Source organism: Ailuropoda melanoleuca, chromosome X (genome assembly GCF_002007445.2).
Source record: "Ailuropoda melanoleuca isolate Jingjing chromosome X, ASM200744v2, whole genome shotgun sequence".
Taxonomy (NCBI): Eukaryota; Metazoa; Chordata; class Mammalia; order Carnivora; family Ursidae; genus Ailuropoda; species Ailuropoda melanoleuca.
The window spans coordinates 71,482,386-71,509,106 of record NC_048238.1 but is presented as its reverse complement, the minus strand read 5'-3'; the positions used below and the strand labels follow the sequence as shown (position 1 = coordinate 71,509,106).

Here is a 26,721-nt window from a genome sequence, read left to right as displayed (position 1 = left end):
GGAGAGGGAGAGAGAGAATCTGAAGCGGACTCTGCACTGAGTGCAGGCCCAACACAGGGCCTGATACAGGGCCCGACGCAGGGCTCAATGCGGGGCTCAATCCTATGACCCTGAGATCATGACCTGAGCCAAAACCAAGAATCCAGTGTTCAACCAACTGAGCCACCTAGGCACTCCTCACTTGAGGTTTTTATTCTCTCCTTCACATGGGTGGTAAAGTAGCCTAAGGCTACTGAGTTTAATGAAATTTCCTGTGAAGAGGCTGAAATGGGGGGACTAGGTAGGTAATCCCATCTACAAGGCTATTCAGAGTTTAAAGAGAGGTGTTTGGTATAGTTATAATGGTCATCCGTGGCGAAACATTTATAATGCACCAGGTACTCTTTTGAAGACTTTGCAAGTGATGGGGCAGCTGGGTAGTGCAGTCGGTGAAGCTTCTGACTCTTGGTTTTGGCTCACACCCTGATCTCAGGGTGTTGAGATCAATCCTTGTGTGGCTCTACACTCAGCATGGAGTGTGCTGAAGACTCTCTCTGCCCCTCCCCACCCTCTTTCTCTAAAATAAAGAAATAAATCTTAAAAAAATAAATACTGCAAGTGTTTATTCATTTAATTCTCACTACAACCATAGGAGGGACTTCCTGTTACCACTCCATTTTACCAATGAGGAAGCTGAAGCACAGAGAGGTTAACTACCTTGCCCAAGTTCACACAGCTTATAAGGGAATGAGCCAGAGTTTTAGGAATGAAAACCCAAGTCATGTTGCTCCTCTCTTTATCCAGCTTCTCCACAGGCAAACAGTCCACTTTTACACAAAGTGCAGTATTCAGATTGGAATGACCATATCACTTACTTGAAGAGCTCAGCCAGTGCTCCACTCCCAAAAGCTGGACTGAGGAGCATGGCTTAGTTGGTACAGTGTAGGAACAATGTGTTGCTTGAAACAAATTTGTGGTTATCTTATTTTTCATCAATATATTATTGGAGTTTATCCTTATAAAAGGAGGATTTAGGACAACCCAACACAGAAGGGAGTGATGTAGTCTCATTCCAGAAAAACTAAGTGAGATCAGCTTTTTTTTTCAATTGCGTACTGATGTGGGAAACAAAGACAAAAGAAAAAAAAATTGAATATCCTTATTGCCTACAACCCATCAACAAGTCCTTGAAACAGGCAGAGTGGCCTTTCTCTACGGACTCAGTTGCCTCAATGTTAATGCTTTACTAAGGGCCAAAGGCAATCTTAGCCTGATTCCCCAGGATCCTGTAAGTCTACTTTAACATATAAAAATTCCTTTGGAAACTTCTTTATCTCCTACCCCCCTAAATACATGTTGACAATTATTCCCCAAGTATATGGTCCACTGATAGATATCTGACGGGTCTCATGACTAAGGTTTTACTAGACAGTAATAAATGATCTTTTCCTAACAATAGCCAGCCCCCTCAAGGTCCTAGAAACCTTGCTTTCAAAATTCCTTAGAGACTTGTGCTATCCCTAACCCCCTCCCAGCTTGAAAGTATATAATCAGCCAATCCTCATGACCCCGTGCAGCTCTTTCTGCCTACAGGTCCTGTCCCTGTGCTTTCATAAAACCACCTTTTTGCATCAAAGATGTCTCAAGAATTCTTTCTTGGCCATTGGCTCCAAACCCCAACATTTTCTACATCAAGTACCTCAAGATACAGTATTCAGCTAGGGTGAAGGTGTTTGGAGCTGTGAATCTGGAAGTTTGCAGAAGTCTGTGTCCATCTTAAGACTAAATTCTGCCATGAGTCTTTGCCAGAAAGTGCCTGCATTTGCTGGAAATGGATAAACATGTAGAACTGAGTGATAATGAAAAATCTGCTTTTCCACCAGGCTTGTAGAATGCACCTCAAATAGTACTCAAAAGNTCATGTTATATAATTTCACCCCGATAAAAAAAAATATTTGGAATGAAAAAGGGGAGATATATTGGGGCGCCTGGGTGGCTCAGTCGTTAAGCCTCTGCCTTTGGCTCAGGGCATGATCCCGGCGTTCTGATCGAGCCCCACATCGGGCTCCTCCACTGGGAGCCTGCTTCTTCCTCTCCCACTCCCCATGCTTGTGTTCCCTCTCTCGCTGCCTCTTTCTCTGTCAAATAAATAAATAAAATCTTAAAAAAAAGAAAAAGGGGAGATATAACTATGAAGAGAGTACAGAAGAATCATACCGTTTGATATGATGTCTACTAATTGATTTAAAGTACCCTATTAAGGGGCACTTGGCAAACTCGGTGGAACATGCAACATTTGATCTCAGGGCTGTGAGTTTGAGCACCACACTGGGGGTAGAGATTACTTAAAAATAAAACCTTTAAATAGGGACACCTGTGTGGCTCAGTTGGTTAAGCTTCTGCCTTCATTCAGGTCAGGTCATGATCCCAGGGTCCTGGTATTGAGCCCACGTCAGGCTCCCTGCTCAGCCCGGAGTCTGCTTCTCCCTCTGCCTGCCACTCCCCCTGCTTGTAACGCCCCCACCCCGACAAATGAATAAATAAAATCTTTTAAAAAAAACTGTTAAAACTGAGCAACTTAAAAAAATCTTTAAATAAGGAAATAAAGTACCCTATTGAAATTGTGGGGGGGATTATAGATGAAGCAAGATGTGCAAAGTGTTAATAATTATTGAAGCTGTGTGATGGGAACATGGAAGTTTATGAAATCATTCTCTATACTTTTTTGTGTGTTTGAAAAGTTCCATTTTAAAAAGTTAAGGAAAAAAACCTAAATTATTTGAAAATTTAAGTAATTTGGTGATTTCTTAGACCTGAATTGATCTCTAAATATTACATATTAAAGTCTAAAGGTGCTTGGCTTGCTCCGTTGGTAGAACATACAACTCTGGATCTTGGGGTTGTGAGTTCGAGCTCCACGTTGGGTGTAGAAATGACTTAAAAAGCATAAAATCTAAAAAAACAAAAATAAAATCTAGTAGCTCAGAGTCAAAGAGTATTATAAGAATATTAAGAAATGAAGAAGGGCCCTAAATGTGAGCCAGTGCTACCAAAATAGGTCATGTCATGGGCCAACTCCCCCTCTGGTTCCTGTGGAACATAGTCCTTCATGCTGCAACTCTACTGCTCGGAATGTATCCTCAGGAAATAATTGGTCACATGTGCCAACCTGTATGTGACTGAGGATGGTCTTCTCAGCAGGTTTGTAATAGTGAAACATCAAAAACATGAATATACAGATGCTGGTTCAACAAACCATGATTATAAGCAAATAACTGGATATAATACAGGTATGAAAAATAATCTTTTTAAACATATTGGACCTCAGTTTTTTCGTTTGTAAATGGAGAGAGCCAAAGGAAGAGAGAAAAAAGAGGTTGTACTCCTCAGCTGGTTTTATGAGGTCAGCAAATCTTTGATACCAATATCGAACAAGGACATTGAAAGAAAGGAAAATTACAGGCTAATATCTCTTATGGAGTAAGGTACAAAAATCCTAAACAAATTGTTAGCAAATTGAATTGAGCAGTATATAACAATTATAGTAAGTCAGGATCAAATAGATCAGGACCGGGCCCTTGGGTGGCTCAGTTGGTGAAGCGTCTGCCTTTGGCTCAGGTCATGATCTCAGAGTCCTGGGATCGAGTCCTACATTGGGCTCCCTGCTCAGCGGGGCATCTGCTACTCCCTCTCCGCGCCCCCCCCATGCTCTCTCTCTCTCTTTTTCAAATAAATAAATAAAATCTTTATAAAAATAAAAAATAAATCAGGACTAAATCCAGGAATGCCTGGTTATTTTATTATTAGAAAACCAAACAATGTAATTCAACATATTAAGAGATAAAAAAAAGACATGATCATCTTAATAAGTACAGAAAAAGCATTCAATAACATTCAACATCCATTGAAGATTTTAAAAACTCTTAGTAAATTAGGAATGGAAGGAAATATCTTTAATCTGATAAATGGTATATCAAAACCTGTAGCCAGTGTCATGCTTAATGTTAAATTGTTGAAAGTGGTTCTCTTAACTTCAGGAATAAGACAAGGTTGTTCACCCTCACTACTTTTGTACTCCAGGTCCTAGCCAGTGCAGTAAGGCAAGAAAAAGAAATAAAATGAATATGGATTGGAAGGGAAGTAAAACTATTATTATTTGCAGGTGATATGCTTGTGTATGCAGAAAGTTCTAAGGAAGCTACAGATAAAAATTTATAATTATTCAGAGATATTAGTAAATCAGTATACAAAATCAACATCAAAAGATCGATTAGATTTCTATATACCCTCAATAAGCACTTAGAAAATGAAATTCAGGGGGCGCCTGGGTGGCACAGCGGTTAAGTGTCTGCCTTCGGCTCAGGGCATGATCCCAGCGTTCTGGGATCAAGCCCCACATCAGGCTCCTCCGCTATGAGCCTGCTTCTTCCTCTCCCACTCCCCCTGCTTGTGTTCCCTCTCTCGCTGGCTGTCTCTATCTCTGTCAAATAAATAAATAAAATCTTTAAAAAAAAAAAGAAAATGAAATTCAAACAAATAATACATTTACAAAAGCATACGAAATCAAGTACCTTGAACTAAATTGAATAAAAGATGTGTAAAACCTTAAGTGAAAGTTATAAAGCTTTATTGACAATACCAAGTATTTGTGAATATGTGGAGCAACAGGAACTCTTTTTTTTTAATTATGCTCAGTTAGCCAGCATGTAGTACATCATAAGTTTTTGATGTAGTAACAGGAATTCTTAAACACTGATGGTGGAAGTACCAGTTGGTACAACTTTGGTACATAGTATGGTAGTTTCTAGTAAAGTTGAGAGTACGCATACTCTGTGAGCCAGATTCCACTCCTAGGTGTGGGGTCCTCTGATCCCATGGGGGCTGTCAGTGTGGGCAGTGAAAGAGTTCACCCCAAAGCAGGACAAAGAGATAGAAGTTTATGGAATACACCACAAGGGAGGACAGGAAAGGAGAGACTGCAACAAGGCTGTGGCGAGGGGCCAGTTATAGGGCGGAGTGAGGGTGTATGGGGATGTATAGAATTTTCCCTTTTTTGGTAATGTTCTGAACTGTGCTGGGTTGTAAATGGTCAGTTAGGGCCTATGGCTATTTTGAGGTGGGCTACTTAATGAGCCTGTTTGCATTCAGCTCGGTGGGTGATCGTGGCCTTGGGCCCTTTTTCCCTGCTCCAGTTTCCCTTGCTCAAGCCTGTTGCCTTAAAGTGGCCTCCACACTAGGTATATGCCCCATGTGTGCACATGTGCACCAGGAGACAGAAAAAAAGATGTTCATAGAAACATTTTTCATAATTGCCCCCAAACTGGAAACAACCCAGATGTCCATCAATAGCAGAATGAACTTTCTTGTAAACTCCTAGAATGGAATGCTGTAATACAATGCTGAAAATGAGGAACTAATGCTATATGCAAAAAAGTTGAATCTCAGAAACCTCATGGTGAGGGCAACAAGCCAGATACAGGATACTTGCGTTATAGTTCTATTTATATAAAGCTCTAAAACAAAACAGTGGTGTTTGGGGATTCATATTTGAGTGGTAAAGCTCTAAAGAAAAGCAAGAAAATAATAGCCATAACTGTCATGAGAGTGGTTTGATGAACAGGGACTCGGGGATTTCAGGAGTACTGGCAATATTCTATTTCTTGATTCCTGTGACTACGGAACAGAAGGCTGGCTGAGGGCAAAGCAGAATCTGACACCTTGCAATCTCCCCCACTCCTGGGTGGGATACGTGATGTTCCTCCAGAAAGTTCCCAACTATCTTCATGTTAATGCCTTGCTAGAGGGAAAAACAACCTTTACTTGACAATGGCAAAGACTCGGGTATCCTGTGAGTCTTCTTTAACATATGAAAGTACTTTCTCAACCTCCCTTTTTTCTTACCTCCCCAACTCCATAGTATATAATCAGCCACCCCTCACAACCCGGGGCAGCAGCTCTTTCTGCCCACAGGTCCCGTCCCCGTGCTTTAATAAACCACCATTTTGCACCAAAGACGTCTCAAGAATTCTTTCTTGGTCGTCGGCTCCGCACTCCACCACACCGAACCTCACCTATATTCCAAAACCACATCACCTATGGTGGTTTGCTTTATGGTAATTTGTTAAGCTGTATAATTACATTTTACACATTTCCTGTTTTTCCCCCCTTAAGTAAGAGTGGTTTAGAACCTGGAATAATATTCGAATCTACCTCAGGGTTTATTGTGAGAATGGGACGAAGCCATGTAGAGCTCTTAGAATATGCCTGGCACTTTGTAAGACTTTAATAAATGTTAGCTATGGAAACACAATAGAACATTGCTGTTATTATGGTTTTTCTTATTTGTTGCTAGGACTTCTCAGCTTGCTGTTTCTCTTATTTCTGTTAATGCTGTCTTCAGAGTTACTGGTGACTCCTTTATCGCTTCTTTAATCACTCTTAAACTCAGAAGTCTCTCTCCAATCCAGAGATCTAACACATATTTATTTTCTTGCAGAATTAAAAAGGGTTGCTTTTGAACATTTCTTTTTTATTCCTTTCATAACAACAAAATATATTATTTCAGAATTAGTACACATTTGCATAAAATCTACATGTATTTATCAAATTGACCTGGAGTTCATATTTATTTATTTTTTTAAAGATTTTTATTTATTTATTTGACAGAGAGAGACAGCCAGCGAGAGAGGGAACACAAGCAGGGGGAGTGGGAGAGGAAGAAGCAAGCTCCTAGCGGAGGAGCCCAATGTAGGACTCGATCCCAGAACGCCGGCATCACGCCCTGAGCCGAAGGCAGACCCTTAACGACTGCGCCACCCAGGCCCACCTGGAATTCATATTTAGCGTCATCATGAGGGAAAGCAAACTGATCCTTTCTTCCAATCCCGTAGTGAAGTCTCCCTAGCACCACTAATTGCATAATTAATCCCTCCCCCATTGAGAGCTGCTGCTTTCTCCTCTTGCATATGTTAAATTCACAACTATTTGCACCTAAGACACAGGCGGGGAAACAACAGGGTGCTTGAATGGAATGTGATAATGCAACTGAAGACCGGGGAGGGGGGTGGTTGCCAGGCAGCAGGAGGTCTAGCTGCAACCCAGAGGGAAAGAAAAAGCAAGGTAGAAAAGCCTCCTTTCTGTCAAACCAAACATTCCTTAGAAGATTCCAATCTTGTGTGTGACACGCAAACCACTTGCTCTTATGACGTTTGGCCAACCACTTCATATGTGTAGACCTCGGTCTTCTCATGTGTCATGTGCAGATAGTACTAGCACCTAGATCAGAGGGTGCTGTGCAGGAGAGCTAACCTTAGGAAGGAGCACTGGCTTTGGAGTCAGTCAGCCAGGCGTCTCACCCCGGGTCCACCGCTAATTAGCTGCAGGACCCTAGGTAGTTTCCTAATTTTCCAGCCTCTTTCCTCATCTGAAATAGGTGGCAATTAATAGTAAGTGAATTAGCGCCTGGGTGGCTCAGTCGGTTAAACCTCTGCCTAGGGCTCTGGTGATGATCCTGGGGTCCTGGGATCAAGCCCCACGTTGGGCTCCCTGCTTGGCAGGGAGTCTGCTTCTCCCTCTCTGCCCCTCCCCCCGCTCGTGCCCTCTTACTCCCTCTCGCATATAAATAAATAAAATTAAAAAAATTTAAAAGGCTTTGAAAAAATAGTAATTGAATTAATGTCATCTTGTAAATTAGAGGGGTGCCTTGGTGGCTCAGTTGATTAAACGTCTGCCTTCTGTCTGGTCATGATCCCAGAGTCCTGGGATGGAGCCCCACATCCAGGCTCCCGGCTCAGTGGGGAGCATACTTCTCCCTCTCCCTCTGCCCCTTCTCCCGGGTCCTGCTCTTGCTCACTCAGCTCTCTCTCAAATAAATAAAATCTTTAAAAAATTTTTTTAAATGGTAAATTAGAAATAGTAATAGTAATAGCTATCTTATGGGGTTGCTGTAAGATTAAAGAGCTACGACATTTAAAGTGCTTGGCACAAGGGTACCTAGCACATAATAAGCTTTCAAGAAATTATAGTTCTGGTAGTTTTAATTTCTATTGCTGTTTTGGAGGGATCAGGAAGAGAAAGAAGATTCAGCGAAGGAGACTGAGAAGCAGGCGCTGGAAAGGTCTGGGAGGGGGAAACTGTGAGACAGGGGTGTCAGAGACCAAGGGAAAATAGTATCTAGAAGAAGGGGAATAATACAGAGGAAGGTTATGCTAGTTTCTCCTGAAAAAAGACTCATTTCATCTCTTAGTGATTAATGAGAGTGAAGGGAAAAGGAAAAAAAAATTCTCAAATGAAGGCTCTCAGACACAAAATTCTCTAAAAGCCTGCTTTCGGCTAACTCTCTTCTTTTGATCTGAATGCCCAGGTCCTCCAGGGAAAATACATATGTCCTGAATACTGGAAAAGCCAATGTTACACAAAGTGAAATAAGATATCAGGTTTGCATCATTTTGGTGAAATAAAAAATTTAGACAATTTTTAGTATATAGGACTAAGAGAGGATGGGGGAGGGAAGAAATGGGGATGAATCATTAAAACAGTTTTACAAATCCCTGGTCCATACTGAATCCCCAAGCCAACACCAGTGAAAAGGAGGGCAGTGGTAGTTGTCACGTTTATTTTTCTTTTTCCCCTATCTGGTCCCAGAAAGAAATTATGACAGCATAACCTGTTTATTTGGGTAAATCATTCAACAAGCATTTCTGGAGTAAAACTGAGAAAAGGTGATACTTTAATCTAGGATGGATGAGTGGGCAGATCTCTTGCAAGGGAAGATTTAGAGAAAGGGAGGAATAAAGGGCTTATAAACCAAGAGTCAGGGAATGTTGGCAGCCTCTATGGCTTTGGGGGCCTGAGTGGAGCTACCTGTGGCCTGAGGGTGGGGGTGAAGTCTCTATAGGCTCTGGAGAGATGCAGGTGGCTGCCAGGGGCCTTTGAAGTGCCCACAGAGGGATGCAAGAAGTGGGCCTCCTTGTTACAGGATTTATTTTCCTTCTGTGCCTATGCTTCTTGGTCATGCCTCTTCTGAAGAGTGAAGAGGTAGACCAGATGAAGAGTGGTGGGCAGCAGAGCAAAGTTCATTGAGTGATAGTAAAGTTTATTGAGCCACAGTACAAAGCTCCCGAAGAGGGAGGGGACCCGGGAGGGTTGCCACTGGAGTTTCTGAGTCTAGGGGGTTTGGGGGGCTTGTTGGTGGGCTGTTTTAATCTGATTAACCCTCCATGCACCTGTCATACAATCAGGTTTTTGTCATCTACCTATCACATGGGAAAGGGTCGAGGGCTCCTTCCAGGGGGGTGTAAAATCTTTTTAAGGGTGGTTTCCTGTTAGGGTGGGGGCCCCTTGTCCCTGCCTGCCTTTCTTCCCACTATCCTTCATCACTCATGAGCCTTTGCTCCTGGCCGGTTCTCAGCTAAAGAGTCTGAGGCTGAAGGGCCCTCCCAGTCTCCTTCTGCCCATGAGGTGAAGGAGGGGAGGCTTAAGGCAAACATAGGGTCCTAGGGTTAGGGGAGGGGTTGCTGGCAGAGCACAGGAGGCTGATCCTCACCTCCCCCCACTGAGAGAGAGAGTGTGTGGCTTGTGAGGGGGGCTGTGAGGTCAGACTGTGGGGTCAGGGATGGAGCAGGAGCAAGAAGCCAGGGAGGAGCTGATGGGGACAAATCTGGAAGGAGAAGCACTTCTTGGCAGGTTCTGGGTGTGGCAGTCCAGAGGAGGCTTCAGTGGGCTTCTTGCATTACCTGGCTTCTCCCCCTCTCTCGAGGCCTGAGCCTGCACCCCTTTGTCCCTGTTGAGGGGCCATCAACTGCTAGCATAATTAGAGCCCCAAACACCTTCCTCCCCTCAGGACCACACAGCCCAGGGGGTTCTGGGTGAAACCTCCAGAGCCTGCCATTCCTACCATTCTCAGTGTGAATCCCCTGCCCAGTCAAGGTGCCCTCTTCTCCTCTCCCCCTGTCTTCTCCCATCCCCTCCCTCCCCTCTACAGCTCTGTGCTGCCTCTCCCCCACACTGTCTCCTCCTGTGGCACACTCTGTCCTCTCAGCCCTATCTCCTTCCTGACAAACTCCCTCAGGTCTGCATTCAATCCACTCCACTCCCTGCCTTAAATAAAATCATCCCCCTCCAACCTTGTCCTGCTCACAAGGATTGGAACTGGTATGCTTACAAAGAACGGGGGACCCCTAAGGACAGAGGGTCATTTTTAATCATCCTCCCATCTGAGGCCAGATGGGCAGGAGCAGGTGTCCAGGAAGGTTCTTCTGTGAAAGGGTACATGGGCTTTCTAATTCCCATGTTTTTTCATATGCCCTGACACCCAGATTGCTTTTCATTCTTCCTTGGGTATTCCCATTTGTTGGATCAGGACAAGGTTAGCTTCGACTCCTTGGGCTGCTGGTGTCCTTTAGCCTATAACCCAGGGGGAGGCTTGGGAGGTGCTCAGCTTCCTGGTACTAAATTCTCTTGAGGAGCTGCTTTCTCAGTACTGGGGGAGGAAGCGGAGGGTAGTGTCAGCCCAAAGGACAGTCTTACTGATGCTACCAGCTGTTGTCCAGAAGCAGCAGTAGGTGCAGTCTAAAGAAAGAATCTACTCTGCTCCTTCCCAAAGTGAACAGGAATGGAACCCCCGAAATACCCATTTCCCACTTTTGCCCCTACCCCTGTCCATCATCACATTTCTCAGGATACATTAGAGAAGAAAGCATTGGAATACTAACTAGTGGGTGCAGATTGGACCCTGACCTAGGAGACAGGTCAGTTGGGATAAGGGCATTTTGGGGAGAAATTCAGCCCATTTCAGCTTCCCTTTTCCTCATCTGTAAATGAGGTTGGTAAAAACTCCACAGTATGACCCTCCCCCACTAAAGCTTCTGTATTTGATTCTTCTTTTTCTTCTGTATTCCTAAAAGTAACATCACACACAGAGACATTGAACTTAATGCTTATGTATATTCATTGACATAGAAATCCACAACATATATTGTTTGGTGAAAAATACACAGTATAGAACAGCACTTATATTTCATCACTTATGTATACATATATCTATCTGGGTACACAGTTACAGGGAAATATCTAGAAAGGCATTCATTGAAGGGCTGACAATGTTTATATAAGGATGGAGAGTTTCAGGTAATTTGTATTTTCCTTCATTTTGTGAAGGTTTAACAGAGTTATACGCCTTTCATAAATAGAATAATCATCAAGGAAATGGACACACACAGACTAGACCCTTAGGCAGACAGAGGAGGGAGCAGGGACACAGCTGAGGCCATCCCCTCCACTTTGGTGGTATCCAAGACCTCTTATGCCCCAAATAAAGCCATATTGTGGATGAATTAATGCAGATAAAAGTCTACTGTCCTCCCTCCGGCTGTTTTGCTCATCTGAATATAGTTAAGGGTTCACTTAGGGCTCATTGTAGCACCTTACTAGAGGCCCAGAGAGGTCACTGTGTTTGCCAGGAACGTCTTTTAACCTCTCCTTCTCCGTACGTGTCAGCTCCTGAAGAGTGATGATCAGATTCTCAAACACCTGGGCCTTGTTGCTCTCCCTGTTACAAGTTTCCTTTGAGTGGCCCTCCTCGCCACAATAGGAACAGAAGATTGTGTGTTTTCGCTTCCTGGCTCTACGCATATCCCCAGGACCATTATCCTTATACCCCAAACCCCCACTGGTGGAAGGAGATTGAGCCCAGGAACTGTTGGAGGAATCAATGACCAGTACTGGATCGAGAGGTCTGGCACTGCCCCTGAGGGGCGTGGCATCCATGGATGTAAGTACAGGGTCCTGAGACTCCACCAGGATCACATCCTCATCTGAGTCATCAAGGGTATCATCTACCTCTATCACGTTGCAGTCAGCACTGCTGATTGCTATTGGCTGGGGGCTCTGAAATGCTACAGGGCTCACTGCCCTCTCCAAGATGAGCTCAGACCTTTTGGGCCGCTTTGGTTTCATAAAAGTGTCATTCCAGTCCTCTTCCTCCCTTATCATCTTGATTAACTCCAAGAAATCAGGAAGATGCTCCTGCTCATTTGCATACATCCTGAGAAGATGTTTCAGCCTAAAGTGCAGGTCCCTATTTAGCTCAGCTCCTAAAAGGACCTGGTGCAGGCGAGTCTGGTTGGCATCTTTCTGAGCTATGATCCCTGCCTGGATAGCGTTCTGGAGCTGCACTTCTAAACGGATCACATAAAGAGAGGCTTTCTCCCCTTGTGCCTGCAAAGTGTTAAAAAATTTACCATGGGCGGTGACACTGCTTTCAGACTCGCCAAACACCAGTTTCATCGCCCGCAAGAAATCAGCCACACTTAGATTGGGGTTGGCGGCCTGGAGCAAACGCATGACCTCCCGGGCAGGGCCCCTAAGGGTTTTCATCAAGCGTTTGAGCTTCTCCTCCTCAGACATATTCCAATCGGGCAGGACCCCATTGACTTGGATCAGCCAGTTTTCAAAGGTTTCTTCCCCTTGGGCTGGCACTACCCTCCCAGAGAACAACTTCACATTTCTTTCCGCCATGTGGACCCTTAAAGGACCAAGACTCCTCCCCAGAGACCTCAAAATTGAATGGGCCCAAGGTGGCAAGGGTGTGTTTTGGCCCCGGCTATTACCGACACGTGCAATGATGCTAGCCATGACGGACGAAGGTCGTCTATCTGAATATAACAAGATGCGCAGGCTTTTTAGAAAAGCCTCATCTGTCGGAGGAATCCCCAAAGCAGTGTTTCTGGGCTCTGCCTTCCTTGTATCTCAATAGGGACTGTAAAGAAAAAGGGGGAAAAAAGGTCAATAAGGTAGTAGATTGCAGGGAAGTAGTCTGCAGTTGCTCTACCTTAATGAACACCCTGCAGTACATTTTATATTTGCCCACTGACCCAAAAATACCCTGCAGGAGACTGGCAATTACAACTTTCTGGAAGTACCACGTGTCCTCGTGCTAGCAGAGTACTTTCTGGAGTTCCATCCATTCCCTCTGGCCAGTCCTCCAGGAGGGAGGGCAACTGTTGCTTTGGATTCTAGGTGAAATAGTGTGTGTGGAGCTGTTCTTGGGCTCTCAAAACACAGCGCAATGGTCTAAATCTCAAAGATTTGTGATAATAAGATATCCGTTAAAATCATTGCGTGTTAACTGTACTCAAAAAAAAATTTAAAGGTATCCGTTAAACTCATGTTTCAGATCTCAACCACACACCCTTCTCAAAGTTTCCCCCCTTATTTCTCGGATTATAAAACGTAAGCTCGGAAACAAGCACACGCCTTTATTTCATTTCCAGCCTCTGCAACAGGTGCCCTCCATGAGAAAGCTCGCCTTCGGGGTAGGTCGACCTCTCTCCACTGGGGGTTGCAGATCCCAGCCCTGACCTCCGTCCAGTGGGGTTTGCAGATCCCAGTCCTCAGGGCGTCAAGACTGCGTCGTCGTCGCGTAGGGCAGGGCAGAGAAGGGAATGGTCAGAAGCAGCCTCATCCCTCATCCCCCTCCCTCCCTCCACCCCCACCTCCGCTGTAGCCAGAAGGGAAAATTCCACCTCCCATCTTCAGACAGAAAATTCCCTCTCCCACCTTCTGAATACGAGTCAAAGTGACCCCTTCCATTACATGTTCCCCCAGGAAATTGTTGGCCTACCAGCTCTGCAATCGCCTGCACAGAATTCAAGTTCGGATTTGGCTTTGATGGCCTGCCACGGAGAAAGGGAATAAGAGTTGGATACGCACACCCACATATTCCTCCCCAGGAAGAGATGGGGAAATGCAAAGGGGGTTCGAAGCAGACAGCTTGTGATTATCTCCTCCTTGTCCCTTAAGACCCCTCCTGAAAACGGCCCCTCCTTTCAATTCAGGCAAATCCCACCCATTTGGCAGCGTCCAGCAAAACCCCACCTCCTCCCTCAGCACAGCGGGGCCATGGGAGTGCTCCTTCTTCGGCCTCGCAGTTCTCGATTCCCCTAGAGGGGAGCCGCCCAGTACAGGTGGAGCTTCCCCTTCCTCTCTGCGCGCCGGGCAATCGCCCCCCCCCTTATTTTTACCTGTGCCCCCCTGGTGGGCAGCGGATGCTCCGGCGTGGACAGCTGCGGATGCCGCCTTCCAGTCCCCGCGGCCCTGCAGGAGAAAAGGATGAGGACACTCCCGCCGCTGAGCGAACCGGAGCTGCCAGACGGAGCTGCACAGCACAGCCGCCCAGCAAGGGGTAGCCAAGAAGAGGTAGCGCGGTTCCCACCGCAGCCGCGGCCGCTCCCGCCCACCGGCTGGGCCCTCCCAGCAGCCGCCGCTTCACTTAGCCTCTGCCCATTGACACGAAAGAGCTTGACGAGCGGGGCAGCGTGGCCAATCAGCGGGGCGCGGGGGCGGCCTCCCCTCTCAGCCTCCGGCCGCGAGGCCATTGCTAGCAAAAGGGGGGAGCCGGCCGGCGGGGGCTGCGGCACACGGGCGCGGGAGCCAGCGCGGTGTCAAGTGCAGCTCGGACGCACCGACCGGGCCGATTTGCATTTTACCCGTGAGTTTGCTGCTTCCCGTTCGCTTTCTTTCTCCTTCACCCCTTCCATCTTGACTCTCCTCCCTCCGCGCTTTGAGACCGGATGCCTTAAACACGAGGTGGGACAGAAATCAAGTGAACAATAAGAGCCCCTCACCTTTGTATAGGGGGAAGGGGAGAAAGCATTTACGGAGCACTTTCAGCGTGCGAATGCGCTTGCACGGACATTTCATTTATTCTTCTCAGCAGCCCTGTGAAGGAGGTAGCGATGTGCCGGTTTACCAGAGAGGGCACTTCAGCACTCAAGGCAGTGTGGTTAGGAAGTGCCGAGCTGAGAGCTCACACCCAAGTTGACATATCCGATTTCAAAGTACGCCCCTTGTAAACACTCCGCTTTACTGTCAGATCGAGGCTTAGTAGAGAAAAACCAAAGTGGAGATGGGAGGGCTCATTTGGAACTATATAGAACTAGAGAGCAAGGACTATTAATCTCCATTGTACAGATGAGGAAACAGAGAGGTTAGGCATCTTGCCCAGCATCACACAGCAAGTAAGTTTCAACATCCGATTTTGCATCCAAGCCTCTTGTTCTAATGCTATTTGCCCGGCTGAGCTGCCTAGAGATTATTTTTACGTCAGTGGTCTCAAACCCACCAACAGTCTCGGCGGCGCGATGGTAGTGCTGAGGGAGAGGGGCTAGGGGAGGCAGCAGGGAGTAGGGAAAGCGGGAGGCAACTTTTGCAGTAACCATTGTACGGAAGAGGAGACTAAAGCACTTTTCTTTTTACTGCATTTTTTATACTACATAAGCTGCCTGTTTATTTTTTTTAAAGTAAACATTTGTACAGGTTATGAGCTCAAAGGAAACAAGGCTTAGAGGTGACATGACTTGCCTGAAATTACAAGGTGAAGCCAAAATTTGGACCAAATCTTTCTGCCACCAGAACCCATGCTTTTAACCAAAGTATGGGTACAAGACTGGCTGCCTCAAAATGATTTTGGAGAGCTTGTTAGAAAGGCAGTTTCCCGAGCTCCAGCTCTGGGGGATTCAGATTTACTAGGACTAGGGGTGGGAAGTGTGATTTATATTTTTAACCGGGGCTGTAGTTCATTCTGAGGTGTAGAGAAGTTTATGAATAACTGCTGAAAACACCAGAGCATGCCGAGGGTAGTAAGTAAATAGCCTGCTGCCGGTATATGTGCCCGCAGCACACCTGTCATGAAGCGTAACTCTACCGAGCAGAGAGGTGCCTACCTACGGTCCTTTCTGAAATGGTTTACGAAGAATCTGGACTCTGTGTATTTTTCTGAGTCCTTCGTTTTGGAGATTGTCAAGTAAGTCTGTGGCCCATAAATGGTTTAAGAATCATTCCCTTACAGTCTTTCTTGGTAACATCTTCCTCTTTCAACTTGCACTTCATGAAGAAGTGTGAGAAATGAAACAGTTTGACCTAACCCCTGATCCACAGCTCTCTACCGCTGATACAGCTCTTTCATTTCCTGGCTTGAGGACAGGTTGCTAGGTTGCCCTTCTGTGAGCTCTTGAGGGGACCTCTCCTTTGCTGGATTTGGCATCACTGGCCCCAGAGAAGGAGCAACTCCATGGAAACGGCATGCAGGGCTGTCCTGCAGGGCTGCCAGCTTGAATCAAGGGCTCTGAAGCCAGTAGCTGGGAAACCTTCTCTATATTCTCTGACTTCTGGTTCTTGGAGAGCAGGTCTTACTTTCCTGATGTAAATTGTGGTTCAAAGGCCCCCCGCGGGGCTTGTTCTGGACTCCTGATGCTTGGAAGCAAATGAATAATCTAACGTGCCCTGCGACTGCTGTTGGGTTCATTTTCAACCTGCCAAGGTCCTTCTCCTGATGTTCCTTTCTGCCTTCTTTTTTACAAACCCAATACCTAAGGGTTCCTTGAAGTAAAACACTTCAAATTTGGAGATGAGGACTTTTTCTCTGAGAACTATGGCCTTTCTCTTGTGGATGGAACAGTGTGGGAGGGGTGGTGGAGGCTGGAAGGTGTGGGAGGTAGAGAGAAGGCTCACCTCTTTGGTTTCCTTTGGGTTTCCTTCAGACTTTGGCTTCTGCTCCCCAGTACCATGACATCTGACCCTGGGTCTCAGCAGATTCTTGTTCTGTGTTTAAATTAGCTTCACTGCCAACTTAGGTGATCTGCAGCTGGTGGAGATGGAATCAAATAGGACAAATAGATCCTAGAGCTCTGACCAAAAAAAAGGAAAAAAGAAAGGAAATGGATTGTGTAAAAGTTCCTGCACTGGACCCTTCAGACAAAGTGAGGATCTCCTCAGGCAAGGCTGGGAGGGATTTGCTAAGCTGGCTCCGTTTGGATACAGAGCATCCCTTATCTCTGACCTCATGTGTGGGTGCGTGTTCTGATTCATGGCTCTAATGAGACCACATTTTCCAATTTCGACAAAGAAACCTTAAAAGCTTGAAGGTTAGGGAGATAAAGCTTTTCAGCTGAAACAGTAATAGCCTCGCTTGGCTTCCTGCCTCCTCTGTGCCAGGAACTTTCCATCTGTTATTTCATTATGCTTCTCAGCAGCCCTGTTAGACAGGCATTGTTATCCCATTTTGCAGATAGTGAACCTGAGTTTCAGGGAAGTTAAGTAACTTTTATCAGGGTCACACAAATGGAGACAGTGGGGCTCCAGCCCCCTGAGGGCTGTCAAACTCCAAAGCCCATGAACAGCTTTGCTCTGCTGTCTCCCAAACAAGCAATTTATAATGAACTCTGTGGAAGACCCAGTGCAGTAGACTGATTTCAACCTTTAGACAAAGTGTGGTTGTAATCTAATCTTTATTTCTGGGATCTCTCTTTTTTTTAAATGAAACTGCTAATATAACTTAGGGAGCAATTTATATACTGAGTACTGTGCTGAGAATTTTATATACTTCATCTCCTGCAAGCTTCGTGACTATCATTATAGATAAGGATACCAAGGCTCAGAGAGGTGAAGAGACTTGGCTGAGGTCTTAAAGCTAGCAGGTGGCACAACGAAATTCACACCCAGGGCTGTCTGACTCCAGAGCCTGTGTCTTTATGCTATACCACATTGCAGTGGGGAAAACAAATATGGCCCTTATTCTAAAATCCTCTCCTCTCTGCCAGCCGCAGCTCCGTTTCCTTCCCACGGCCTGCGCCCAGAGCTCTGTACCGTTTATGCTTTTAGGTCTCTGTCTGTGCCTTAGAACTCTTCCTCAGCCTAGAATGGCTGCCCTCACTCCTCCACCTAATGAAAGCCTGCTCATTGGTTAAGGATCAAGTCAGACGCCCCTCCTCAGAGAAATTTCTTGGCTGCTCCCTGTCCCAGGAAGAATAAATTGCTCCTGTCTTCCTGCTCTGACCTTGATTAGTGTGCCCTTTATTTTGCCTTCCAGTATAGTTTAGCTTATTGTTAACCTGTCTCTCCCACTAGATTCCCAAGCCCTTGAAGACAGGTACCAAGTCCTATTCACCTCTAGCTTCGTAGTAATTTACCCACAGTGATATAGTAGATGATCATTGCATGTTTGTGAGCTGAACAAAGACTGGCTGAGGGAGGCCCTGAAGGAACAAATAAACATGGGGCTGGATCCTGGGGTGGTCACACAGGCTGTCCTGGACTAGACAGGCCAGGGCAGTCTGGAACCCCCTGGGCTCACTTTACTAGGCTAGAAACATAGGAGGCACAACACAGAGTCTAGGGAATAGCTACGGCTCAATGCTGATTCCTGGTGCATTCTGTGGTCTGTACTTTGGGATTCATGTCAAGGGGCCAGACCATCCAGAATTGTTTCTAGAACATGTTTGTGTTCTCAGAAGAAAGGTCTTCCCTGCCTCCCCTGTTGACACAGGATTTGTTCCGCCATACCGCTTCATCTGGTTCTGGCTGATCTGAGAGTGTCCTGCAGGAGCACATGATCTGTGGAGACTGAGGGTGAAGTCAGGAAGCATCTTTTTTTTTTTTTTAAATACTTTATATCCAGGCCACTATGGCATGGATGCTTAACCACTTTATCTCATTTTATTTTATTAATCTTTGCAACAACCTTTTGAGGTAGGCCTGTTGTCGCCATTTCATGACTAAAGCATGACTAAAGAAACCGAGACTGAGTGAAGTGTCTTGCCTGAGGTCACACAACTAAGGGATAGAGACAGAATTCAGTTCTGGATCTCTGCCCTCCTAAGCCCGGCATCATAACAGGAGAATACATGGGGGAAAAGTGGGTTCTCCTCCTCCCCCACAAAGCAGGAAGAATTACATTTATAAGATGATGAATAGATATTTAAGCTAAGGTGTTTCTAAATTACTGTTCACCTTTAATTCCTGAAAATGATTGGCAAAAATGACAGAAGAAATTGGAGATGGAAAAGCACGATTCTGCTATCAAATATTGGCCCAGATTCCCCCATGTCAGCCCCCAGTGACGTGCACAGTACGAGGATGCCTAGGGAGCATTTCACCCCCTTGGCTCACTTTATAACTGAGATGGATGAGGCTCCCATATCTCAATGAATTTCTAAAGGTCATAAGGAAGTTGATAATAGAACGGGCACTTGGAATGCTAGTCTGCCAAATCCTAGCCCAATTTTTCTGCTAAGTCTGCCTGCCTTATGCAGTCAGTCAACACATGTTTATAGATTACTCAGGAAAATGTGGAGATGTGGAACATTACCGCACTTTGAGATAGAAGAGGGGACAAACATTTCCTTCACTACCCATCCTTATTTAGGTGCAGGTAAGGTTTGGGGAAAGAAGTTCCTTGGTAGTAGATCTGGGGAATGTTGGGGGTGCCTGTGGCTTTGGGGGCCTGAGTAGAGCTATCTGTGGCCTGGGGGTAGGGGAAGGGTCTCTTTTGGCTTTGAAGAGACAGAGGTGGCCGCCAGGGGCCCAGAAGTGCCTCCAGAGGGATGCAAGAGTGGGCCTCATGAGCCTTTGCTCCTGGCCAGTTCTCAGCTAAAGGGTCTGAGGCTGAAGGGCCCTCCCAGTCTCCTTCTGCCCATGAGGTGAAGGAGGGGAGGCTTAAGGCAAACATAGGGTCCTAGGGTTAGGGGAGGGGTGCTGGCAGAGCACAGGAGGCTGATCCTCACCTCCCCCCACTGAGAGAGAGAGTGTGTGGCTTGTGAGGGGGGCTGTGAGGTCAGACTGTGGGGTCAGGGATGGAGCAGGAGCAAGAAGCCAGGGAGGAGCTGATGGGGACAAATCTGGAAGGAGAAGCACTTCTTGGCAGGTTCTGGGTGTGGCAGTCCAGAGGAGGCTTCAGTGGGCTTCTTGCATTACCTGGCTTCTCCCCCTCTCTCGAGGCCTGAGCCTGCACCCCTTTGTCCCTGTTGAGGGGCCATCAACTGCTAGCATAATTAGAGCCCCAAACACCTTCCTCCCCTCAGGACCACACAGCCCAGGGGGTTCTGGGTGAAACCTCCAGAGCCTGCCATTCCTACCATTCTCAGTGTGAATCCCCTGCCCAGTCAAGGTGCCCTCTTCTCCTCTCCCCCTGTCTTCTCCCATCCCCTCCCTCCCCTCTACAGCTCTGTGCTGCCTCTCCCCCACACTGTCTCCTCCTGTGGCACACTCTGTCCTCTCAGCCCTATCTCCTTCCTGACAAACTCCCTCAGGTTCTCAGTTCTACACTGAGCATTCATTTCTTGATCCCGAGTTGCCTTCATGTGTCCTTGATCCCCAGTTGCCTCTCATCTACCCCACTAGCTCCCAGCCCTTTCTGCGGGGGGCGGGGGAGGACTCAGTAGTTTGGTGCCCTTGTACTATATCTTCCCTCTAGTACAGGGATTCTGAACCAAGGTTGCTTCTGCTTCCCAGGGGACATATGGCAATGTCTGGAGATAATTTTTGGTTATAGTAGCTGGGTTGGTCCCAACTGATGCTACTGGCCTTCAGTGAGTGGAGGCCAGGGTGCTGCTAAACATTCTATGATGCACAGGACGGGCACCTACAACAAAGGATGGTCTGGCCAACAGTGTCACATGTGTCAAGGTTGAAAAATCCCTACTCTATTATATAGCTACAGGACTACAAGGATAGGCTTGGAAATAGCTAGGTGTGGAGCCTTTTGGTGCTGACCTTCTAGGAACAGCTACTCTTTCGGTTCCTCAATTGGGAAGGGGGAGCAGAGCATTGCCATGAAACAGCCAGGACACTGGCAGAAATCTGCAGAGGTGAGGCAGATTCCTCACTCCCCAAATTTACTACCAGCTTTTAGAGAAAGTATTTGAATACAACTTCTGAATGCTTTCTGCCTCTGTGAGATAGTACCGCCCTCTGGAAAGAGAGTAACAACTTATTATTATAGCAGTTTATCAAAGACAAAACTTCATGTGGTGAAAGTTGAGTGCAATAGGTTTTGGAGCCCTCTTTCCCCAGTTTTATTTTCTTCAATCACAAACCTTCTTTGAATATTAGAATATTTGATTGGTAAAACATGGTAGGGGTGACTCTGTTCAGAAAAAAAAAATGCCTTTGTTTTAATTTGAGGTTGACGACTTCTTTTTTAACTCTTTTTTTATTTTTATTTTTTAAAGATTTTATTTATTTATTTGAGAGAGAGAGAGATTGAGAGAACGAATGGGAGGAGGGGCAGAGGGAGAAGCAGACTCCCCGAGGAACAGGGAGCCCGACACGGGGCTCCATCCCAGGACCCTGAGATCATGACCTGAGCCAAAGGTAGACGCTTCACTGACTGAGCCACCCAGGCGCCCAAGGTTGATGACTTAAGAGTGTGCCTATTTCTCAGAAACTGGCCCAAAGTGTTGCTTTTTTTCCTTGGAGCTGAGTTTCTTGGGGCTCTGTTTCTAACTAAGCAGTGAAAATGCACCAACAAATTTAATGGGTCAGTCTAATCTCTTTTTTCCCCACTCTTGCCAGTTTCTTCTATCTGTACCCAGTTGTCTTCAGGATGGAGGAACAGAACCACTCTTCTGGAAAGGAGCTTCAGTCCAGGACACGAGCAGAGTCTCCAGGAAAGAAAAGCTGGCACTCCCAGGCCTATGCCCTTGGGGCCGTTTCCAACTTTATGTCTACTTTTCTGACTTTCCCTATCTATAAGGTTGTGTTCCGGCAGCAGATCCATGCCATGGCAGTGTCACAGGCTGTGCAACAGCTTTGGCATGAAGGCCCTCAATATTTCTACCGGGGAATATACCCACCTCTTCTCTCCAAGACATTGCAAGGGACTCTGTTGTTTGGGACTTATGATAGCCTGCTCTGTTCTCTCTCTCCTGTTGGGCCACACTCCCTGCAACACCGCTGGGCTGCAGGGCTCATGTCTGGCGTGGTGGAGGCTGTGGCACTGAGCCCCTTTGAAAGGGTGCAAAATGTGCTCCAGGATGGTCGCAAGCAAGCCCGCTTTCCCAGCACTGTCAGCATTCTGAAGGAATTCAACTCTTACGGGCTTTGGGGGCGGCTGTCACTGGGCTACTATCGTGGTTTCTGGCCTGTCCTTCTCAGGAACAGCCTGGGGAGTGCTCTGTATTTTTCCTTCAAGGACCCTATTCAGGATGGCTTGGCAGAGCAAGGCCTGCCCAATTGGGTTCCTGCCTTAGTGTCTGGGAGTGTCAATGGAACAATCACCTGCCTAGTTCTGTATCCCCTGATTGTGCTGGTGGCCAATATGCAGTCCCATATTGGCTGGCAGAGCATGCCAAGCCTGTGGGCCTCTGCCCAGGACGTGTGGGACACTCGGGGCCGAAAGGTGTTCCTGATCTACCGTGGAGGCTCCCTTGTCATCCTAAGGTCCAGCGTGACATGGGGCCTCACTACTGCTATCCATGACTTCCTGCAGAGGAGGTCGCATTCCAAGAAAGAGCTGAAAGACTGACTAGCTGTAGGAAGTGTGGCTATGGCAACTTTGTTATCCTAAGCCTTCCCAGGTCGGTCTAAATAGCTTACTTCTTTGGCTTGGTTACCTAATACAACCATTCTTTAGCGTCTTTGAACTGCCAATGCATGGGAGAAGTTCCCAACTACCAGCCTGTTGGGCACAGACAAAGCCCCACAGGGTTCCTCGGTCAGAAAGAGAAAGTCACTCCAGTCTGTCCACAGTTTCAATGGCCTCAGACCCAGGAGGCCCTTAAAAAACTTGTAACCCTGATGAAATGTCATTCCTTTAAGGAATTCCTTGACAGTAAGAGGAAACGATGAATGATGACCTTAGTTAGGCACTGTGAGTTCTGGGATCCCTCCAGTTGTCCTTTGGACCAAACTTAGTGGAGGGCCAGGGACTCCAGTTTCAAAGAACTAAGCTTGACGCTTAGGATGTGGATTCCATAGAACTTCTCAGATGGCCTCATTTCCATGATATTGTTCACTTTCCCTACCACCACCACTCTCACTTCTCAGGGCTGTGGGCTCTAGTTTCAGTCAAGCTCGCAGCTGGGCCTGGAAACCCTAAATTAGACTTGCCTCAACTGATCAGATGTCACCAGAACTGATGGAGCTGGATAGAGGAGTGGGAAGAAGTGTTGTCACTAGATGGGTGGAAAGAATAGACTTTGAGGGAAGAGATTTAGTTGCATTAGAAAAATGTACTGTGGATGGCTTGGTGCTATCTGCCAGGATATTTTTGATAGCAAGGCAATAACATTGCCTAGAAACCACTTGAGTTTCCCTGGGAAATCTGGAAGTGAAATGACCATATCTCTTCACAAATAATTACGTATTTTATTGCCGTGGATAAATACAGTCACCTGTAACAAAAAGATCAGAAATCTTAGCATGTCATTCGGAGCCATTCGACATATGGTCCCCATATAACTTGGAGCATTTTATCACACCACTGCCACTTACATAGATCCATAATCCCATACAACCAGTGAAACTGGACTACTGTTCTCTCCCCAAACATGCCATGAACTTTCCCATTTGGCCCACACTATTTCTCCACCTGCAGTGCCCCTTCCTCACATGCCAGTCTGCCAAAATCCTTCCAGTTCCTCAAAGCCTAGCTCAGATGCCACCTTCGCTATGGAGACTCTTCTGATTTCCCACAACTGAATGTGATGTTAGCCTCTTGTGACTCCCCTTTCCAAGAACACTGCATACAAGGCACTGATTCCATTATGTCACTGAGTTCATGTGACCCTGTGTTCTTGTTGGTGTTTTTCAATACTTCCTACTAGACTCTAGACTAAAACTCCTTGAAAGCAGGGATTCTTGTTTGCATTTTAAAATCTCCCATTGTGCCTAGGTGCTCAATAATGTTGGCTGAATTACTGAATTGATTATCAAGCTGTGATATGATCTTTATCCTCAGGGTGCTGTCCCTTGTACATGAAAATAATGTTATTGACTCGCTGTCAGCAAGACACATGCCTTTGGGGTGTGGTGTTGTTTTCTTTTGTTAGTGAATTTAGTTTTGTGCTAATGATAATGATGCTGCTGCTGATAATAATAATTAATAATAAATGACTTTCAACCGGACCATTTGATGCATTTGTGTTATTGATGGCATGTTTGCTATGAGCAACACCACAGGAACTAAAGTTTCATAAACAGAAACACATTGGATAACTGTCCCATTCATTTCAACTCTGGAACTTTGAAGATTTCCAAGATGACACACGTTGCAGTTGGCCCCTTGTAGATGATAATGATAATGACCTCCACTTCTACCTCCTTACCTAACTGAATTTGTCATTTAAAATGACCTAATTATAGATCCTAGCGTGAGAATTCCTCCCTTAATATCACAGAAGTTAAGAGCTCCTGGGTGGCTCAGTGGTTAAGTGTCTGCCTTTGGCTCGGGACGTGATCCCAGGGTCCTGGGATGGAGCCCCACATGGGGCTCCCCGTTCAGCGGGGAGCCTCCTTCTCCCTCTCCCACTCCCCATGCTTGTGTTCCCTCTCTTGCTGTGTCTCTCTGTGTCAATAAATACATAAAATCTTAAAAAAATATATATCACAAAAATTAAGACACAGCAGTAGGCAATATGCGATCAGAATGCATTTGCCAGCAAGGGCTATAGAAAGTGGCTGGCCCAGAATAGCTGCAGGTGAGTTCGCATGTCTGATCCTTGTGCAGACTTGGATGGGGTAGGATATACTCTGGATTCAAGGAATACAGGGTCTGCACAAGGAAAGGAAAAATAGAGCAGTAGCTAGTTCTATTTCAAGGCTAACTCTTACAAGGAAGAAAATATTTACAAAAATTCGTAGCTTAAGTAGGGGAGCTAAGATGGTGGAGGAGTAGGGGACCCCTTTTTCAGCCGGTCCCCTGAGTTGAGCTGGATAGGTACCAGACCAGCAGGAACATCCATGGAATCAGCCTGAGACGCAGGAAGATACATCTGGATCTCTACAAATGAACACCTCCAGCGCTGAGTATCGAGGTACGAAGCGGGGAGCCGTGAAACCGCGCACAGATATCGGAAGATAAACAGAAGGGGGAGGGAGCCGCCGTGTCAGGGCTCCGGGAAGCGGTAGCCACCTGCACGGAGGAGCGGACGGACCATGGACCCGCATGCATGAGACAGCAGACTGAGAACGGGAGCTCCGGGAGCGTGCGCGGGGCGGCTGGTGGCTGGCGGGCCACCTGCATGGGGGAGCAGGCGGACTCGCGGACGGCACCCCCGAGACAGCAGACTGAGAACAGGAGCTCCGGGAGAGCCCGCGGGGCGGCTGGCGGCTGGCGGGCCACCTGCACTGGGGAGCGGGCGGACTGCGGACCCGCACCCTGGAAACAGCAGACTGAGTCCATGAGCCGGGAGCATGCGCCACCAAGCATCTCACGGAGCTCCGGAGCTCCGGTGTGCTCACTGGATCCAGGCTGGGACCGGGAGCACCGGGAGCGTGCGCGGAGCGGCTGGCGGCTGGAGGGCCACCTGCACGGGGGAGCAGGCAGACTCGCGGTCAGCACCCACGAGACACCAGACTGAGACTGGGAGCTCCGGGAGCCGGCTGGCGACTGGCGGCTGGCGGGGTTGGGAACACAAAGGACAGAGACGCGCCGGCCCTGGAAGTGAGGGCTGGGATGCCAGGTGTGGGGCGCACAGCCTGGGATGCTGCAGGGTTGAGCAGCACCATAGAAACAGAGTTAAAGTGGCCAGAACATCAGTGGAGAACGATCCGCGATCCCTCTGTTCTGAGACAGAGGCTGAATTTCAGCCGCTGCTGCTCTGACTCTCAGAAGAGGCATAGCAAACCGCCAGGGAAAGCCGCCAGAGAACAAAAGCCCAAAAATACCGGCTCACAGGGCACCCATCCCCATCCCCCCTCACAGGGGACACGGAGACCCTACCCAAACAGGGTTGCCTGAGTATCGGCGCGGCAGGCCCCTCCCCCAGAAGGCAGGCTGAAAAATCAAGAAGCCCACAACCCAGGGCGCCTGAGTGGCGCAGTCATTAAGTGCCTGTCTTCGGATTAGGGCGTGATCACAGCGTTCCGGAAAGGAGTCCCTCATCGGGCTTCTCCGTTGGGAGCCTGCTTCTTCCTCTCCCACTCCCCTGCTTGGGTTCCCTTTCTTGCTGACTGTCTCTCTCTCTCTCAAATAAATAAATAAACTCTTTAAGGAAGAAGCCCACATCCCTAAGATCTCTATAAAACAAGGGCGCACGGCCTNCACGGCCTGGGTCCCAGTCAATAATTTGGGCTCTGGACAACCCCGCAATCGCTCCTCATCAGAATGACGAGAAGGAGAAGTCCCCCCCAGCAAAGAAATGATAATGAGTCTGTGGCCTCTGCCACAGCAATAATAGATTTGGATGTATCCAAATTATCAGAAATGGAATTCAGAGCAACAATGGTCAAGATGATGACTAGACTTGAAAAAAGTATTAATGAAAATGTTACTGGGAATATAGAATCCCTAAGGGCAGAAATGAGAGAGAGTCTGACAGAAATTAAGAATTCTATGAGCCAAATGCAGTCAAAACTAGAGGCTCTGACGGCCAGGGTCACCGAGGCAGAGGAACGCGTTAGCGAATTGGAGGATGGGTTAGTAGAAGAAAAAACGAAAATAGAAGCTGGTCTTAAAAAAATCCACGCCCACGAATGTAGATTACGGGAGATTACTGACTCTATGAAACGATCCAATGTCAGAATCATCGGCATCCCTGAAGGGGTGGAGAAAAACAGAGGTCTAGAAGAGATATTTGAACAAATTGTAGCTGAAAACTTCCCTAATCTAGCAAGGGAAACAAGCATTCGTGTCCAAGAGGCAGAGAGGACCCCATCCAAGCTCAACCAGGACAAACCTACGCCACGGCATGTCATAGTGCAATTCGCAAATATTAGATCCAAGGATACAGTATTGAAAGCGGCCAG

The 26,721-nt window shown here is 47.0% G+C and overlaps 3 protein-coding genes across 6 annotated transcripts; 1 reads left to right on the top strand and 2 right to left on the bottom strand.

The window, feature by feature from the left end:
* Positions 1–10,903: 10,903 nt before the first annotated feature.
* On the bottom strand, positions 10,904–12,736 carry ZCCHC18 (zinc finger CCHC-type containing 18). The gene has a single exon (XM_019792861.2). The coding sequence runs from the start codon at positions 12,610–12,612 to the stop codon at positions 11,383–11,385; it is 1,230 nt and encodes a 409-aa protein (XP_019648420.1). The 5' UTR covers positions 12,613–12,736; the 3' UTR covers positions 10,904–11,382.
* Positions 12,700–16,550, bottom strand: LOC100482398. Of its 4 annotated transcripts, none has more exons than XR_004622374.1 (4): positions 14,001–14,354; positions 13,601–13,652; positions 13,286–13,384; positions 12,700–12,736 (listed from the first exon to the last, which is right to left on the bottom strand). XR_004622374.1 is itself a non-coding variant. In XM_019792862.2 (4 exons), the coding sequence occupies exons 1-4, from the start codon at positions 16,542–16,544 to the stop codon at positions 13,627–13,629; spliced, it is 243 nt and encodes an 80-aa protein (XP_019648421.1). In that variant the 5' UTR covers positions 16,545–16,550; the 3' UTR covers positions 12,743–13,626. The 4 variants fall into 4 exon arrangements, 3 of the variants coding, with proteins under 3 accessions (XP_019648421.1, XP_034505152.1, XP_034505151.1); XM_019792862.2 differs by lacking the exon at positions 12,700–12,736 and adding exons at positions 14,466–14,553; positions 16,489–16,550 and having other exon boundaries at positions 12,743–13,652; positions 14,001–14,073; XM_034649261.1 differs by lacking the exon at positions 12,700–12,736 and having other exon boundaries at positions 12,743–13,384.
* On the top strand, positions 14,330–23,880 carry SLC25A53 (solute carrier family 25 member 53). The gene is made up of 2 exons (XM_011216764.3): positions 14,330–14,467; positions 21,328–23,880. Exon 2 carries the CDS (start codon positions 21,359–21,361, stop codon positions 22,277–22,279), a length of 921 nt encoding a protein of 306 aa, XP_011215066.1. The 5' UTR covers positions 14,330–14,467; positions 21,328–21,358; the 3' UTR covers positions 22,280–23,880.
* The last annotated feature ends 2,841 nt before the right edge of the window (positions 23,881–26,721 follow it).